The following is a 16,672-nucleotide window of genomic DNA, read 5'->3' on the forward strand; positions in this document are numbered from 1 at the left end:
CTCTATCCCTGACTTGTACAAGTCTAGGGTCAGGGAAAGGGCACCTAACGTCTCTGCCAATCCCACACATCCTGGACACAAACTGTCTACACATTTACCTTTAGGTTAATGTCTATAGACTCTAGTGGAAAGAAATCTGCTGCCAAAGAGAGTTTCTTTCCTCAGGCTGAACACCTCACAGCCTGAGTCGGCAGCTACTCTGCTGGAAACAAATAAGCATACAGGGGACATTAGTACTTTTGATCTTTTGATTATGTGATTTATTTTGGTTTTGTTCTTTTTTAATACAACATTTAAGTATAACTCACATTGTCTATTTGGGGGAAACTCGCATTCTTGGTCCTGTGAAGCTTCATTATGATACGACTGGCTGTCATGATCTGCCATTCTCTTTTAGCATTGGTCTATTCTCACATCCTTCAATCTTTCTTTCCAGCATTTTTTGTCTTGTCACGCAAACATTTCTCCAAGCTCACTGAAGTCAACAATTACTGAGTTGGCCAGTACAGACAGTTTTGCTGTGAGCTTTGGGCAAGTTGGGAGGAAACTCCTCTTAGCTTCGTCATTAGCAGACTGCCTTAAATCTGATTTAACGAGATGACTAATCTCACTAAAGTTAGCAACACCAATGAGGAGAATATCCCGTCACACTCTTATTTTTATCCAGATAAAGAGTGACAAGAGAGAGATGGAAAAAGAACCATTTTGACAGTCTGTTTAGTGTGTGTGTGGGTTTGTGTGTTAGAGCTTGATCATATCTGCACACCATGCTGAACGCCATTATGCATGACAGTGTTATCACTGGCATGAAGCCACAACCACTAAAACCTTCTTGTTTGTAAACAAGGTTCTATCAGCTTGCAGGATGCGAAAAACGCTCACATCTAGAGTTTGGAAGGGGAAGGCAGCAATCAATGCTAAATTATGGCCTTGATAGAAAAAACAGTGTAAGAAGATTTCATGAGCTGGCAGGGGATCAGGGCGTTGCTTTACTTATGCAAAAAAAAATACTGATGGTGTTAGTAGTGATCAGATTAAAGAAGGTAAAGACGATGATTGATTTGTAAAGACTGCAGCTTTAAAAATCAGAAATTGCTCAGAAATCCTGAAGGGTACGAAGCATGAGCTCCTTAAGAGATTCAAAGATCTTGTGAAGGAAAACAACCTATCTTGATTTCAAACTGTCCCCTGTTAAATGTGGAGTCCTCATCGTTACCAGCTTTAGTTGAGCTGCAGTGTGCGTGCTGATGATTCATATGAAGATGTAGCTCTGCAGTCCCCAATGCTCCTTTCTGAGAAGACTCAGGGGAGCAGTTTAGGGATCAATATTCAGACCGAAGGACACTCCATCAACTGGTGGTTATGTGCCAACATGTCTGAGCCTCTGGCTATGATGCAGTATATTCAGAGGAAGTCCAATTACAGTGCCAGTGTCAACACCGCCAGCTAAAATCTGTAAACAAACTAATGGGCAACTGTAACATGCATGAATACATATGTCTATACATGTAAATGAACAGCTCTACAAAAGATCACAAATTGTTTCTTGGCCTGTATGGGAAATTTGAAAACAAAATCTAAGGTGACCTCCTAGAACACCGTTGTTTGTTTGTTTGTTTGTTTGTTTGTTTTTTCTAATGGAGGCTTCAGTTGGAGTCAGCACCTTTATATCTCCAAGAAATGTTATTTCACTTGTACTGGGTCTGTGACCGAGTCCTATGTGTGTGTGTGTGTGTGTGTGTGTTAGCTAACTGTCCCCAAGGGATTATAAAACAGATTTATGATGCATCTGAGCAGCCTGCCGCTGTGAGAGTGCAGGTCATACTTGCACAATTTGTCTCCAAGTGAGGATGTGAAGCAGAAAATGATTAACCTAAACACCATGAAAGCTAAATTTGTCATAAACTAATGCAATGTATACAGGTGCATAGTAATAAATTGGAATACTTAGCACTTGTTTCAGTAATTAAGTTCAAAGAGTGAAACTCAGAAATTATAGGGAATCCTTACACATGGGGTGATTTATATCATATAGCCAAAAGTATTGGATCACAACACCAAATCAAATAATTCCAGTGTTCCCATCACTTCCTTGGCTGCAGGTGCATGAAGTTTGGTGTGGATAAACTTGACTGGCCTGCACAGAGTCCTGACCTCAACCTTCTTGAACACCTTTGGTATTTATTAGAGTGGATGCTGCAATTCTGTTTTCCTCATCTAACTATAATTAAAAGGATAAAGATCATACCATAAGATAACATTTCTGTATAAAAATTTTTTTCATTAGTCTTATGTAATATTCGAATTTGATGAGAAACTGAATTTAAAAGATTTCATAGACTGCAAATGATAATGAGCAAAATTAACAGAAATAACCACTTAAACAATCACTGTTTGGTTAACTTTTTTCAAGATATATATCTTTATAGATATATTTATATATATATATATATATATATGTATATAGATATATATCTATATCTATCTGTATATATAGATAGATATATATATTTCCATCGGTGCTTTGTTGTATTACTTCTACTTATGTTCATTTAAAATAATCCAAACAATACAATAATGTCTATTCACTTAGTCATAAATTGTTAAATGCATTAATATGAAACAAATATAAAAGCACTACAATCATGAATATGACTGAATTCTGAAATAAAATACATAAACAACAGCAGAAATCACAATCACGACTCATCAGTTAAATACAGTTTTAGATGCCTTTTACAGACAAACCTTTCACAGAAGGCCTGCCTTTTGCTAAGTGGGAAAATAATTCACTTTTGCTGTACTGATACTTAGGAAGATGGAACGCTGGACTCTGATGAGTTGAATAAGATATATATATTGAAATGCATTGGTATACTCCATTGACTTCCATAAATTTGGATGATTCACAATATCACACGCTTTGATAAATCTATGAAAATACTACAGGAGAATTAATTATTTTTAAGTGCATGATTGCTGTAAATGATGTCCAAATCAGACCATATTCCTTCTGGACCCTGTAACTCAAATTGCTGTAAGTGAATGTTGTCAGTGAGTGTATGTTTGAAGCACAGCATTAACAGGAAAAGTCAAAACGTTCGGCAGGTAGTGTAATGTTGGTGACAAATTATTTTGCAGTGACAGATGACATTTATGTTAGGTTGCATGTGAAGTGCTATGGTTCAGAGGCAGGCGGGCCTTTCACTCTGTCTGCCTAACTAGTATTCATCAGAACCTTTACATACACACACACACACACACACACACACACACCATGTAAAAGGTACGTTCTCTATGAGTGTAGTGCTCCTTCACTTTGTTGTGTTGCTACAGTTGTACATGGCGGAGCAGTCAATGTCTTAAAATGTCCTTGCATTTTTTTATAGTATGAATATGAATCACTTGCCTTTGTCTTCTCACATCCCTCTTTTTAGCCTTGTTTCTAAAACAAAGCACTACTCTTAAGAGGTGGTCAGTTATCTCCAACAAAAGGACAGGCTATAGGCCCTGGGGGATTTAGGTCTTTATGTATTCCTTCCCTTTCCCATCCTTTTACTCATTTCCTCAGTTCCTTTCACCTGCTTTGGTTCCTTGACAGCTAATTTAGTTAAGATACAAGTTTATTATGAACTCTAGTACCTGGTTTATTATTGCCGTTTATGTGCCTATGCAGTGTCTTTCACCATCAGTGTACAAGTGCACTGCTTTTGAGTCCACGCACCATGCGAGTGGTGCTCATCAAACAGGATGGGTAGCAAGGTTAACTGTAAACATGTTAGTTTTTACTAGCATATGTGTGTTTCAATATAAAAAAACTGAGGAAATAAATTTTGCAAAATGTTTTATTGACTTGTAAAACAGCTAAAATGTAAAACTTAGGCTAAACTTTGTTGTTAGAGATGCATTAGGAACTCTTCTTCTGCTTCCTGTTGTTGAATAGATCTTATCTGCAGCACCATCTATTGTTCAAAATAAGAACTAAGAAAATAAGAAAATAAGAACTAGTCCATTTACCATGGAGTGCTGAATGGAGTCCGAGGAGAAGCCCCTGTCGGCACACTATAGGGGTATTTGCGTGTGTTAGTTCTGTAAACTGTGGTTTGGACGCTCTGCTGTGTACCAGAGCAGCACAGGCGACATACATGATGAAAAGCTGAAGAGACGACACCCAGGGGCAACTACTGGGTTGACAGTAAAAGCCACCATAAGTTTTTTAAAGCTGCTGAAGGCTCCCTATGTAGATAGACATGCCTGACTGCTACGTTGTCTGCTGAATGAATATTTATTGAAGTGTTTAGATGTACTTTTAAAGGATTAACTCCATACCTGTGTGTGTTAATGTGCAGAATTAATGTTACTTCTTCCAATTTTAACGGTGCTTAACTATATAGTAAGTAAGTAAAAGTAAGTAAAAGTTTATTTATATAGCACCTTTCACAGACATTAAAGGTCACAAGGTGCTTTACAGAAGTGCACAATTAGACATTAACATAAAACAATAAAGGCACAAAAAATGTAATAAAAACCATCACTATGAGGGTAGTGGTAAATATAATAGTCACAAGCCTATAGTAGCATAACTACATCCAACGCACTGGAATTGTTAAAAAGATTTGCAAAAAAGAGATAGGTTTTAAGTTTGCTCTTAAAAACGTCCACAGAATCAAGAGAACGTAACCAGAGCGGGAGATCGTTCCAAAGCTTTGGCGCAACAGCCTGGAAGGAACGATCTCCTCCGGTCTTAAAACGGGTGTAAGGGACCTTAAGAAGATTCCGATCCAATGACCTTAGCCTTCGAGAAGGGATATACGGACACAACAGGGCTCTAATGTATCGGGGAGCCTGACCATGGAGAGCTTTAAAAGTCAGAACCAGGATTTTTAAATTAAAGCAAAAAACCACTGGAAGAGATTTTAAAATTGGGGTAATATGAGCCCTTCTGTTGGTGCGAGTCAGCACCCTAGGGCCGCATTTTGGACCTGCTGCAGACGAGACAGCTCCTTTTTGTTAAGACAAGAAAAAAGGCTATTACAATAGTCTAAACAAGTAGACACAAAATCATGAATGATCAGCTCAAGATCATCATTGGAAACAAATCTTCTTAGTTTCGAAATATTCCAGAGCTGGAAAAATCAGTTCCTAGTGAGCTGCTTTGAATGATGCTCAAGTGACATCTCTATCAAAAATCACGCCCAGATTTCTTAGGCTTGGTTTAGCAGACGAGCTCAAGTCACCCAAATAGTGGTTGATTCCAGGAACGACATCGTCTGGAGCAATCACCAGCACCTCAGTCTTATCGGAGTTTAACTGCAGAGAGTTATCGCCAAGCCACTGCTTAATTTTCACAAGGCAGTTCTTTAAAGAGTCCAGTTTTGAATCTCAGTGGGCTTAAAGGAGCAATATAGCTGGATATCATCTGCATAAAGATGATTGGAGACATCAGCAAACTCTTGGAAAATATTACCCAGGGGAAGAACATATAACAAAAATAGAATAGGTCCCAACACAGAACCCCGGGGCACTCCACACACCAAATCTGCAGAGTCAGAAATAAACTGGTTAGCCGAGACACTAAAACTCCTACTGGACAAATAAGACGAGAACCATGCTAGTACAGATCCTGTTAGATCAACCAGATCACGCAATCTTCTCAACAGGATTTCATGAACTACAGTGTCAAATGCTGAAGAGAGGTCCAGCAAGACCAAAACAGTGCATTTCCCAGCATCCGCAGCCATCATAATGTCACTTGATACTTTGATCAGGGCAGTTTCCGTAGAATGGTGCTTACGGAAACCAGATTGAAAATGGTCAAAAATCTCAGAATTTTCTAAGAACACAATATATTTTTCGGAGACCAAAAGTTTGGACAAAAACGGAAGTTTTGAAATTGGCCGTAAATTACCTAACACAGTAGGGTCCAAATTGGGTTTGTTAAGAAGAGGTTCCACAAAGGCATGCTTAAAAAAAGCTGGGAAATATGCCAGAGAATAATGACAAATTTATTAACTTGGTAACCCAGGGGCCAATAACATCAAATACTTTTAAAAATAGTCCAAAAAGAAGAGCATCTGAAGGACAAGAAGAAGGCTTCATCTTGGCTACCAGGGCTAAGATATCAGCCTGAGATACAGGCTTAAAAGAGGACCAGTTATGACAAGCAGGCTCAACAGCAGCAGTGCTAAGCATAGACTGAGCTGGAGGTGAAAATGTAATATCCTGGCTTTTGGAGACAAAAAACCTTAAAAGTCCATTACTGTCTGCTTTGCAAAAAACGGGGGTAACAGGAACAGTGGGACACACAATAGAGCTGATGGTATCAAACAAAACCTGTGGTCTCCTCTTATTCAAAATTATCAGCTGGTGAAAATAATCAGATCTAGAGTTTTTAATGGTTTCATTTAAAGAAGACATAAGTTCCTTGAGGCGCAATCTGTGGACCTCAAGTTTATGGGACTTCCACAAACGCTCAGTTCTACGGCATAAATGCTTTAGCTCCCGAATGGTGTCATTGATCCAAGGGCGTATGGTCTTCCTAGTCGCCAAATTAGATCTAACAGGAGCAACTTGATCCAAAATGGCCTCACAATGACTGTTAAAGGTAAGAAGAAAACAGTCCACATCATGACATTCCACAAACAATTTTGGATCAAATATAGAAGAAAACCTAGTAGCTGAATTGTCAGAGATAATACGCCTCTGGGACCTAATTAAAGTAGGCTTAAGATCCGGAGAAAAGAATACATCAAACAAAACACAACAATGATCACTTATAAGGGCATCCTCCACAGATAGATTGGCAATATTAAGGCCAAGAGAAAAAACTAAATCAAGGGTATGGCCTTTTTGGTGGGTGGGACCAGAGACATGTTGCACAAAATTAAACGTTTCAGTCAATGTTAAAAATTCCAAAGCTTCACTAGAAGCACTATTATCAATATGAATATTAAAATTACCAATTAATACAACAATATCCAACTTAATTATCGAGGATAAAAAGTCCTTTAAAAAGACAGCTGCATGGCCAGGAGGGCAATAGACCAGAACACAGTGGAAAGAGTCTTTGGAGCCCACTTTGACCATCATTAATTCAAATGAAGAAAAGGACTGCATATTCATCATCTTACAGGTGAAACTGTCACTGAATACCACCGCAAGACCCCCTCCACGTCTCGAGCGGGGTAACCCGAAGACTGAGCATCCATCAGGACAGAGTTGAACTCCCCTTCTCTCTGCCAAGTCTCCGTAAAAAACAAGAAATCAAGGTCTCGTCTGCTAAAAAGTGCATCCAATAAAAATTATTTATTTGCAACTGAACGGACATTTGGAAGACCAATGCGAAGCGATGATGACGTCACAATATTCGCATCAACAGGACAGGTCACGCAGTCTCCAGCTGGGTCGGGAAAACAGCTGTTGTATGGCTGCCGTGGACATGGGAAAGCACGTCCCCGGAGCATCCCACCAGTCGCAATCCCAGCATTTCACTGGCTCCTGAGCATCAGCTGCGGGTCTCCCAGCACACATCGAGGAGAGAAATCCACCGCAGCCACCTGACATGTTGGTAGGGACCGGGACTAAATAGTCGTAAAGCATGTCTGCATTTTACCTGGACGCCAGACCTGGAGCCACGTTTCCTGCGTTTCCTCCCAGGTGCCCGAAACAGCAACAAGTACTCAGGTGAGTCGGGCAAAACAACAAAAGGAGGAGGAAAAGTTTGATTGTACTTTCCCCAATCACCAAAAAGAGATTCCATAGACTCCTTTATACCAAAAAGAGAGCTACGATCATAGAACAGTAGAGCAGAAACATATCCAGGTGACAATCGTGCTGATATAACCACAAATATTGCTGTAACAGTACATAAAAACTTGCAAAGGAGACGAGCAGCGGCAGTGGCGTGGCCAAACACAGGCGCCATCTTGCCACAGGCAAACACTAATACAACTTATGATCATGCATACTAGATAATGTCTAAATTAATCAAATTTAATCCTGGCAAACTTATGAATTATACATACGGCTAAATATTACAAGTCATTTGTAAATTAGATGGCATCCTTACAGGCCCTTTTATGAAATTTTTAAAATAACAATTTTTAAGCAGGTTTTAAATTGACTTTTTTGATTGGTCAGATGTAATGTTCTAATTTTATAAAAAAAAAAAAAATTTGTGTTTTCAGAAGCTGTAAGTAGAAAATCATCATAATTACCAGAAATAAAGGCTAATATCACTTAAAACTTGCAATACTTTAATGTGCAAATAATTTGAATAATACAATAAATAATTAATTTCACTGTTGTAAATTTAACTGAAATTAAATAGACTGACTTTTTTGTGGAGAACAAAATGCTGTTTAGACAAAGCGATCAATAGAAAAATTGTCAGTAATAATAAAAAGAGAAAATAGCTATTATTGGCAGTTAAACTTGATCTACCATGAAAGTGATGCAAAACCTGTAACTTAAAGATTTTGTTTGGAAGAATAAAATGATTGCTGTCAGAGGACATCAGCTAAAGTGGTACTAATAAAAAGCTGAAAAATAAAATTATTTTTAGAAGCAGTTTTTACTTTTTCATTTTGTTTGCTGTTTTAATTTTTTTGTTTTTAATTTTCAGAATTTCCCATGATTTTACACATTACCAGTAGGTAATAGAATTTCACTTTAGTTAAACCTGTATCTCTCACTTTTCTATGTAAGATGTTCAACTATAAAGTCATTTCATAAGTGGAACAATTATTACTGAAAATAATTTCGAGCACAAAATTCAATAGAGGCAAGAGGTAATTTCATTAGTTGCTTTGCTAAAATAGGTTACAGAATTGATTCTTTGATTAAAGGTACACAATCTGATTTGCTACTAAAAATAATGCTTTGCGCAGGGTACAGCACAATGCCAATTGCAGAGCTGCTAAAATACCTTCAGTATTATGCCTTTGCACTAGATTATCCAGTTTTCTATATCAAGACACTTAACCTAAAGTTTCCAATCAGCACTTCCATTTTGGAATGAAAAAAACACAAGTCAAATTATCACACACTGTGCAAGGTTTCATAACACATGCTAAATTCCAGCATACTTTACTACGCTCTCAACCTTAAATTATTTAATCCCAATAATCTCTAACATTACTTTGTACTGCTTTAAAAGTTCATCCTAATGTCAACTAAAATAATGTCATGGTGTGCCTTGTTGTTGACTTCAAACTGCGATTCTGACACCTTGCTTTGCATCCTTTACCCAGGAGAATAAACAACAATCCACCCAAAGAGAGCAACGGGAACTTTTCTAATTATTGCTGCAATTATAATTATAATCATGCTTGTACTGCAGCATTGGCTCTGTGGGTCTGTGGTCCCATTGCTCTCCGGATGGGCACATGGAGGTAAAATGCTAATCAACATCCCAGCTTCATCAACTTATTGGTGACTCACGTACAGCAAAAGAGTCTCTTCACTCCTTTCAAGGGGGGATGCAATCAGAAGCAGTTTTTATCCATATTATTCCCTCTTGGGGAGAATATGGAGAATGTACACAGCAAAAGTGCTTGCAGTAGCACCCCAGGATAGGAATACTATTTAGATTGTAAATAAATTTAGAAAGCAAAACCTAATCTTGACTAGCTTGATCAAATTATAGCTGCAGAAATGTTATTCGTTGTATGGCTTTTTTTATCATGTTAGCCTACCTTTAGATATTCAGAGAACCCAAAAGATTTCCCAAAAGCAACTCAACACATTTCACATGAGCTACAAAAAGGAAACCGGACAATAAACAAGCTGAACACACTAAGATGAACTTTCCTACCTCTTCCCACTGGTGGATATAACGAATGAGTCGGGACAGTCGCAGGAGTCGCAGCAAGCTGAGGATCTTTGTAAAGCGTACAATGCGCAAAGCGCGCGCTGTCTTGTAGAAATCCGAGTCAATGCGCGTCTCCACAATGAGGAAGATGTAGTCCACAGGGATGGAGGATATGAAATCTACCACAAACCAGCTCCGTAAGTATTTGATCTTGATCTGCTGGGGATCCAGGACGATCTCCGTGTTATCTTCTTTGACTATGCCTGTCCTGAAGTTGAGGACCAGGTCCATGAGGAAGAATGTATCTGAGACAACATTGAAAACGATCCATGGGGGTGTGTGCTCGTCCTTGAAGAACGTGATGCCCACGGGGATGATGATGAGGTTGCCGACCATCAGCAGCAGCATGGTCAGGTCCCAGTAAAACCTTGATTCAGAAAAACAAAACAGAACATATAATGATTACTGAGGTCAAACGATTCCAAACTTTAACAGCTAACAAAGGAGTCTAAGTTAGGTTTTGTTAAGCCATTAAATAACTTACTGCATGTAAAACCATATAAAATGCACACATTCACGGGTGGATAATGAAAACATAAAAAAATCCAGAAAGGATAGAGATGTCATGGATGAAACTTGGATGTATAAGATGAAAAAATCTACGTGTTTTATTTTACTTCCAGCAGAATATGGAACGATTTGGCTGATAACATTTTCATTTGTGTTTTGTTGTAATATTTATGTTTATGTTAATTTACTGTCTTATTCATTGCATGCTTAGTGCCCTGCAAAGGTTTTACAAGCAAACATCTCTAAGTATTTTATTGGATATTAGTCTAATCGACCAACATAAAGCAGTGTATAATTGTGAAGTAGAATGTAAAGAAAACAGTTTTAATTTTGGTTTTACTAATAAAAATTTGAAAAGTGTGGCATGCATTTATATTATGCCACCTTAGTTAGCCTTAAACAAAATCCAGTGTAATAAATTGCATTCAGAAGTCACATAATTAGTATATTTGAGTCAGTGTATAATTTAAACAAACTATAAATCAAGCTCTTCTGTAAAGGCCTCAGATGCTTGTTAGAGAGCATCATGATGACCAAGAGACATAGGAACCAGGTCAATAATACCATTCTGTAGAAGTTTTAAAACAGGATTGCAACAATCATGCAACAATATCCAACGCTTTGTACATCTCAAAAAACACAGTTCAATCCATCATCTAAAAAATGTAAATAGCATAGCACTGCAAACCTAATAATACTTGCCTGTACACCTAAACTCACAGGCTAGGCAAAGAAAGCATGTATTTATCATGCATCCCACAAATATGGCCATTATGAAAGAGTGGCAAGAAAAACCCATTATTGAAAGAAAGCTGCACAAAGGTTCATTGCCACAGGCCATAAAGATGTGAAAGCATGTGGATGAAGGTCCCCTGGTTAGATGTGACAAAAATGTAACTTTTATGCCTACATTTGAAATGCTACATGTAGAGGAAATACCACTGCACATACCATGAACAGAACATCCCCAAGGAGAAACATGGTAATGGCAGCATCATGCTGTAGGGATAATCTTCCTCAGCAACAACTGGGACGTTTGTCAGAGTTGATAGAAAGATGGAATGTAAATACTTTGCAATCCTGGAAGACAGCCTATCTGTGGCATAACCTGAAAACTGATATTCACAGATACTCTCCATCAAATCTGACTGAGCTTGAGGTATATTGCAAAGAGGACTGGGCAACAGTTTCAGTCTCTATATGTGCAAAGATGTGGTAGTTCTACAAAGTATTAACTTTGTACAGCTGAACACATTGTATAACTGAACACATATACACTTCAGACTTTAGAGATTTTCATTTGTAAAACTATTGAAAGCCTTGTACAAATTGAACTAAAATGTCCTGCACTTATCACTGAGTACAGTATTTACATCATTTAAATTATAGGTTCTTGTTGTAGATAATGTTTAAATACCACCTTATCTTTACAAAGTGCAAACATTTTATACATGAAACCACAGTCATGCACAAACAAACTTTTACTATTGGACAAACACTTATCAACATTCAGTGGTTAGGCTGTTGAGAGCTACTTAATATGTTTCCTTTATTAATTTTACTGATATGCACTTCTACATCTGCTAAAAGCAAACACTATATGTACACAGTGTAATGATGGTAAAACAACCTATAGGCTCACAGTGAAATACTTCTGAATACCTACATGTTTCCTTACCGAGTTCAGACTGTTATATACAACTCATATTTAATTTAGGGTTAACTATTAATTACAATAGGAAAAATGCTCTTGTCTGTCTTCTGAGCCTGAAAGTTAGGATATAAATTGCCTTCTCTGCTGGCCTGGTAATTGAAACAGGATTTATGATCAATTCTGTGTACGAAACAGGCTGTGATAAATACCTGCATAATACCCTGGGCCACTGATCTTGTGAGATTTTCTCTTTCAACTAGGCCATAAGCATATTTGTTCAAAATTAATATTAAGAATAAACCATTATGCAAAAACTGAGAACCCATGCCTTTACAAACCCAGAGATAAGTGATAAATATATCTCTACTGAAATACATCTAGGATGAAGCTTGCAATTACTGTTTTTCTACATCCTTGTGCAGCTGATGTGTATTGATTTCTTGGTTCATGCATGGTGTGCTGAAGTAAATAACTCAGGGGTTTCCATTGAACTGCTGCTATACGGAATCCCACTGTCACTGAACAGTGTAGCTGAGAGATAAGGACCCTAATTCAAGCTCAGGCAGAGGTTGGGGGATAGAAGCAAATAAGCTTTTATTTTCTTCTTGTAGACAGAGCAGAAAATGCTTGTTGTGGCATGTTATCCATCGCAGAACACTAAAATCAGAAAAGGCGGAGAAGGAGGAAGGACATGGACTAGAACCAACACATACAACAAAAAAAGAACTAACATTTAGGCCAGGACTACATTACACATGAAGCAAAATTAAAGAAAATGCACATTAAGTTAATAAAAAGAAAAGAAGATCAACTTAGAAAATTGACACATGTATATAGTTAAAGGCAGGGGTAAGGTAAAAAAACAAAACAAAATGAATATCCAAAGCTCTGAACATCTCACAGTGCATTCAATCAATCATCCAAAAATGGAAAGAGCATGACACAACTGCAAACCTACCCAAACATGGCTGTCCACCTAAACTGACAGGCTTGGCAAGAAGAGCTTAATTCAGAGAAGCAGCCAAGTAGCCTGTTTGCAGTTTGCCAAAAGCAATCCTGGGGATTCAGCAAACATGTGGAAGAAGGTGCTCTGGTCAGATGAGACAAACACTTAACATTTTGGCTTACTTGCAAAACACTGTCTGAGGAAGAAATATAACAGTACATGCTGTGGGGATCCTTTTCTTCAACAGGGACAGGGAAGCTCACCAGACATGATGGGAGGATGGATGGCACAAAACACTTGAGATTGGGGTGGAGATTCACCTTCCAGAAGGACAATGACCCTTAACATACAGCAAGAGCTGCAATGGAATGGTTTGGATCAAAGCAAGTTTATGTGTTAAAAAGGCTCAAAATCGAAAATCCAGAGCTTAAAGCAATTGAGAATCCGTAGGACAAGTTGAAAATGGTCACATGTTCATGATGCTTGACACTGAATAATACTGAGCTTCAACTATTTTCCAGAGTAGAATGGACAAAGATTTCAGTCCACAGATCTGCAAATCCTAATAAAATACACTGAGGTTTGTGGTTTTAACACAACAAAATGTGAATAAATTAGAGGGGTATGAATATGTATACAAAACAATATATGTATTTTGTAAGATATTTCAGATAGAAGGATATTTCCGCTTTAAAAGTGCTTTGACATTGGATGAGATACAGGGGTTGGACAATGAAACTGAAACACCTGTCATTTTAGTGTGGGAGGTTTCATGGCTAAATTGGACCAGCCTGGTAGCCAGTCTTCATTGATTGCACATTGCACGAGTAAAAGCAGAGTGTGAAGGTTCAATTAGTAGGGTAAGAGCACAGTTTTGCTCAAAATATTGAAATGCACACAACATTATGGATGACATACCAGAGTTCAAAAGAGGACAAATTGTTGATGCACGTCTTGCCTGTGCCTCTGTGACCAAGACAGCAAGTCTTTGTGATGTATCAAGAGCCACGGTATCCAGGGTTATGTCAGCATACCACCAAGAAGGATGAACCACATCCAACAGGATTAACTGTGGACGCAAGAGGAAGCTGTCTGAAAGGGATGTTCGGGTTCTAACCCGGATTGTATCCAAAAAACATAAATCCACGGCTGCCCAAATCACGGCAGTATTAAATGTGCACCTCAATTCTCCTGTTTCCACCAGAACTGTCCGTCGGGAGCTCCACAGTCAATATACACGGCCGGGCTGCTATAGCCAAACCTTTGGTCACTCATGCCAATGCCAAACGTCAGTTTCAATGGTGCAAGGAGTGCAAATCTTGGGCTGTGGACAATGTGAAACATGTATTGTTCTCTGATGAGTCCACCTTTACTGTTTTCCCCACATCTGGGAGAGTTACAGTGTGGAGAAGCCCCAAAGAAGCGTACCACCCAGACTGTTGCATGCCCAGAGTGAAGCATGGGGGCGGATCAGTGATGGTTTGGGCTGCCATATCATGGCATTTCCTTGGCCCAATACTTGTGCTAGATGGGCGCATTACTGTGAGGACTACCGAACCATTCTTGAGGACCATGTGCATCCAATGGTTCAAACATTGTATCCTGAAGGCGGTGCCGTGTATCAGGATGACAATGCACCAATACACACAGCAAGACTAGTGAAATATTGGTTTGATGAACATGAAAGTGAAGTTGAATATCTCCCATGGCCTGCACAGTCACCAGATCTAAATATTATTGAGCCACTTTGGGGTGTTTTGGAGGAGTGAGTCAGGAAATGTTTTCCTCCACCAGTATCACATAGTGACCTGGTCACTATCCTGCAAGAAGAATGGCTTAAAATCCCTCTGACCACTGTGCAGGACTTGTATATGTCATTCCCAAGACGAATAGACGCTGTATTGATCGCAAAAGGAGGCCCTACACCATACTAATAAATTATTGTGGTCTAAAACCAGGTGTTTCAGTTTCATTGTCCAACCCCTGTACATTACAATAAAACAGAGCATCACCAGTTTATATTTTTAATCTCCTTCTGTCATTGTTGCCTTGCATTTCGCCATGGACAAATTCTATGTCACCTAGAGTTAAAATACTGATTATTTCTATCAGGTGGTGGATTTACTAAATTGGAAAATCATTGAAAAACGTATCAATTTCTCAGAAATCCGGGTTTTCTACTAGCTCTAAGCCATAATCAGCAAAATTAACAGAGTTTCACGTTTTAAATTAATTTTCTAAAATAATTTCACTTTTGACAATGCTTTTGTCCAAAGTGACTTACAACAGAGAAATTAAGCAGTGAATAGGAATAATGAGGACAATAAATGAGTGTCAGGTGGGTGGCAGAGAAGAACCAGCATCTTGCCTAGCAACCGGGAGTGGGCATTTATCGTATCGCTTGTTGATATCATAAAACAATTCTCAGCATGATAAGAATTTGAATTAATTGTGGCAATGATAAAATCCAATTAATGATGTTTGAAAACCCCAAAAACTGAAGGTATTGTTGGAATCGTTATTTTTACAATTTTCCCCACTGTTTGTTCCATGAGAACATCAATAAATATCAAGAATTCCAAAATATGATTAAATACAATTACTGTGTATAGTGATACAAATCACACTTCTTTACGCAAGTGATTTCATAAGGAAGCCTTCTTAAAAATGGGTAAATTTTTTAAGAGAAGCATTGCTGTGAAATGTAATCACAGCCATACAATTGCCTAAAACAGACAGCAAAGAAGCTCCAAATAGTTTTTATCACCAATTTTATCATTATCACAAGAAATACCACAAAATCATCATAAAATCTTAAGTCCATAAGTCTATATAGGCGACCCTTACCAAAAGCACCTGAACATGTTGCACCGATTAAAACCCAATCATCCAACTGAAAAACCACTGATATATTTGAGTGAGTCACAAAATCGCCAAATTTATCTGCATATAAAATACAGCATATTACATTGCACATTACATAACAAAGCATAAAGAAAGACTGAGTAAACCCAAAAACTACAGCATTTCTTAGTGATGCTGTGTTCAGATTTAGTTAATCTGCGTAACACTAAATGTGGCCTGTGTAAACTTACAGACTTAAAATCCTGTTAACATTAAAATGGAGTTTGATAATGGATGTGCTCTACTTTCTTTGTTTATTTTTGTATCAGTTAGCATGTGGGGTGCTGCATATGTTATCCTTTTGTACTTTGGCAGTTTTGGTTGTTTTATATATGACTTTTTTGGGTATAAATGGGAGCTGCCTGCCTGCCTTCCTTAGATATGAACTTTAACCTCATTTAACCACTTGGCTTGTAGAACAATAGGTCTACATAAAACAATTTATTGTTGGAGGTGGTAGCCTGAGATCTTATGACAACTTTTGAGAAGCATTTGCAGTGTAGTGAAAAAGTACAGGGGTTGGACAATGAAACTGAAACACCTGGTTTTAGACCACAATAATTTATTATTATGGTGTAGGGCCTCCTTTTGCGGCCAATAAAGCGTCAATTCGTCTTGGGAATGACATATACAAGTCCTGCACAGTGGTCAGAGGGATTTTAAGCCATTCTTCTTGCAGGATAGTGACCAGGTCACTACGTGATACTGGTGGAGGAAAACATTTCCTGACTCGCTCCTCCAAAACACCCCAAAGTGGCTCAATAATATTTAGATCTGGTGACTGTGC

At 38.2% G+C, this 16,672-nt stretch overlaps 1 protein-coding gene across 1 annotated transcript in view; it reads right to left on the bottom strand.

The window, feature by feature from the left end:
- Positions 1–16,672, bottom strand: part of hcn4 (hyperpolarization activated cyclic nucleotide-gated potassium channel 4) — a 118,541-nt gene that overhangs the window by 68,047 nt on the left and 33,822 nt on the right. The window contains exon 2 of the mRNA XM_047362542.1: positions 9,815–10,238. Within this exon, the coding sequence (XP_047218498.1) occupies positions 9,815–10,238 (424 nt within the window). The remainder of the gene's footprint in view (positions 1–9,814; positions 10,239–16,672) is intronic.

The sequence above is a fragment of the Girardinichthys multiradiatus genome, chromosome 4 (assembly GCF_021462225.1).
Source record: "Girardinichthys multiradiatus isolate DD_20200921_A chromosome 4, DD_fGirMul_XY1, whole genome shotgun sequence".
Taxonomy (NCBI): domain Eukaryota; kingdom Metazoa; phylum Chordata; class Actinopteri; order Cyprinodontiformes; family Goodeidae; genus Girardinichthys; species Girardinichthys multiradiatus.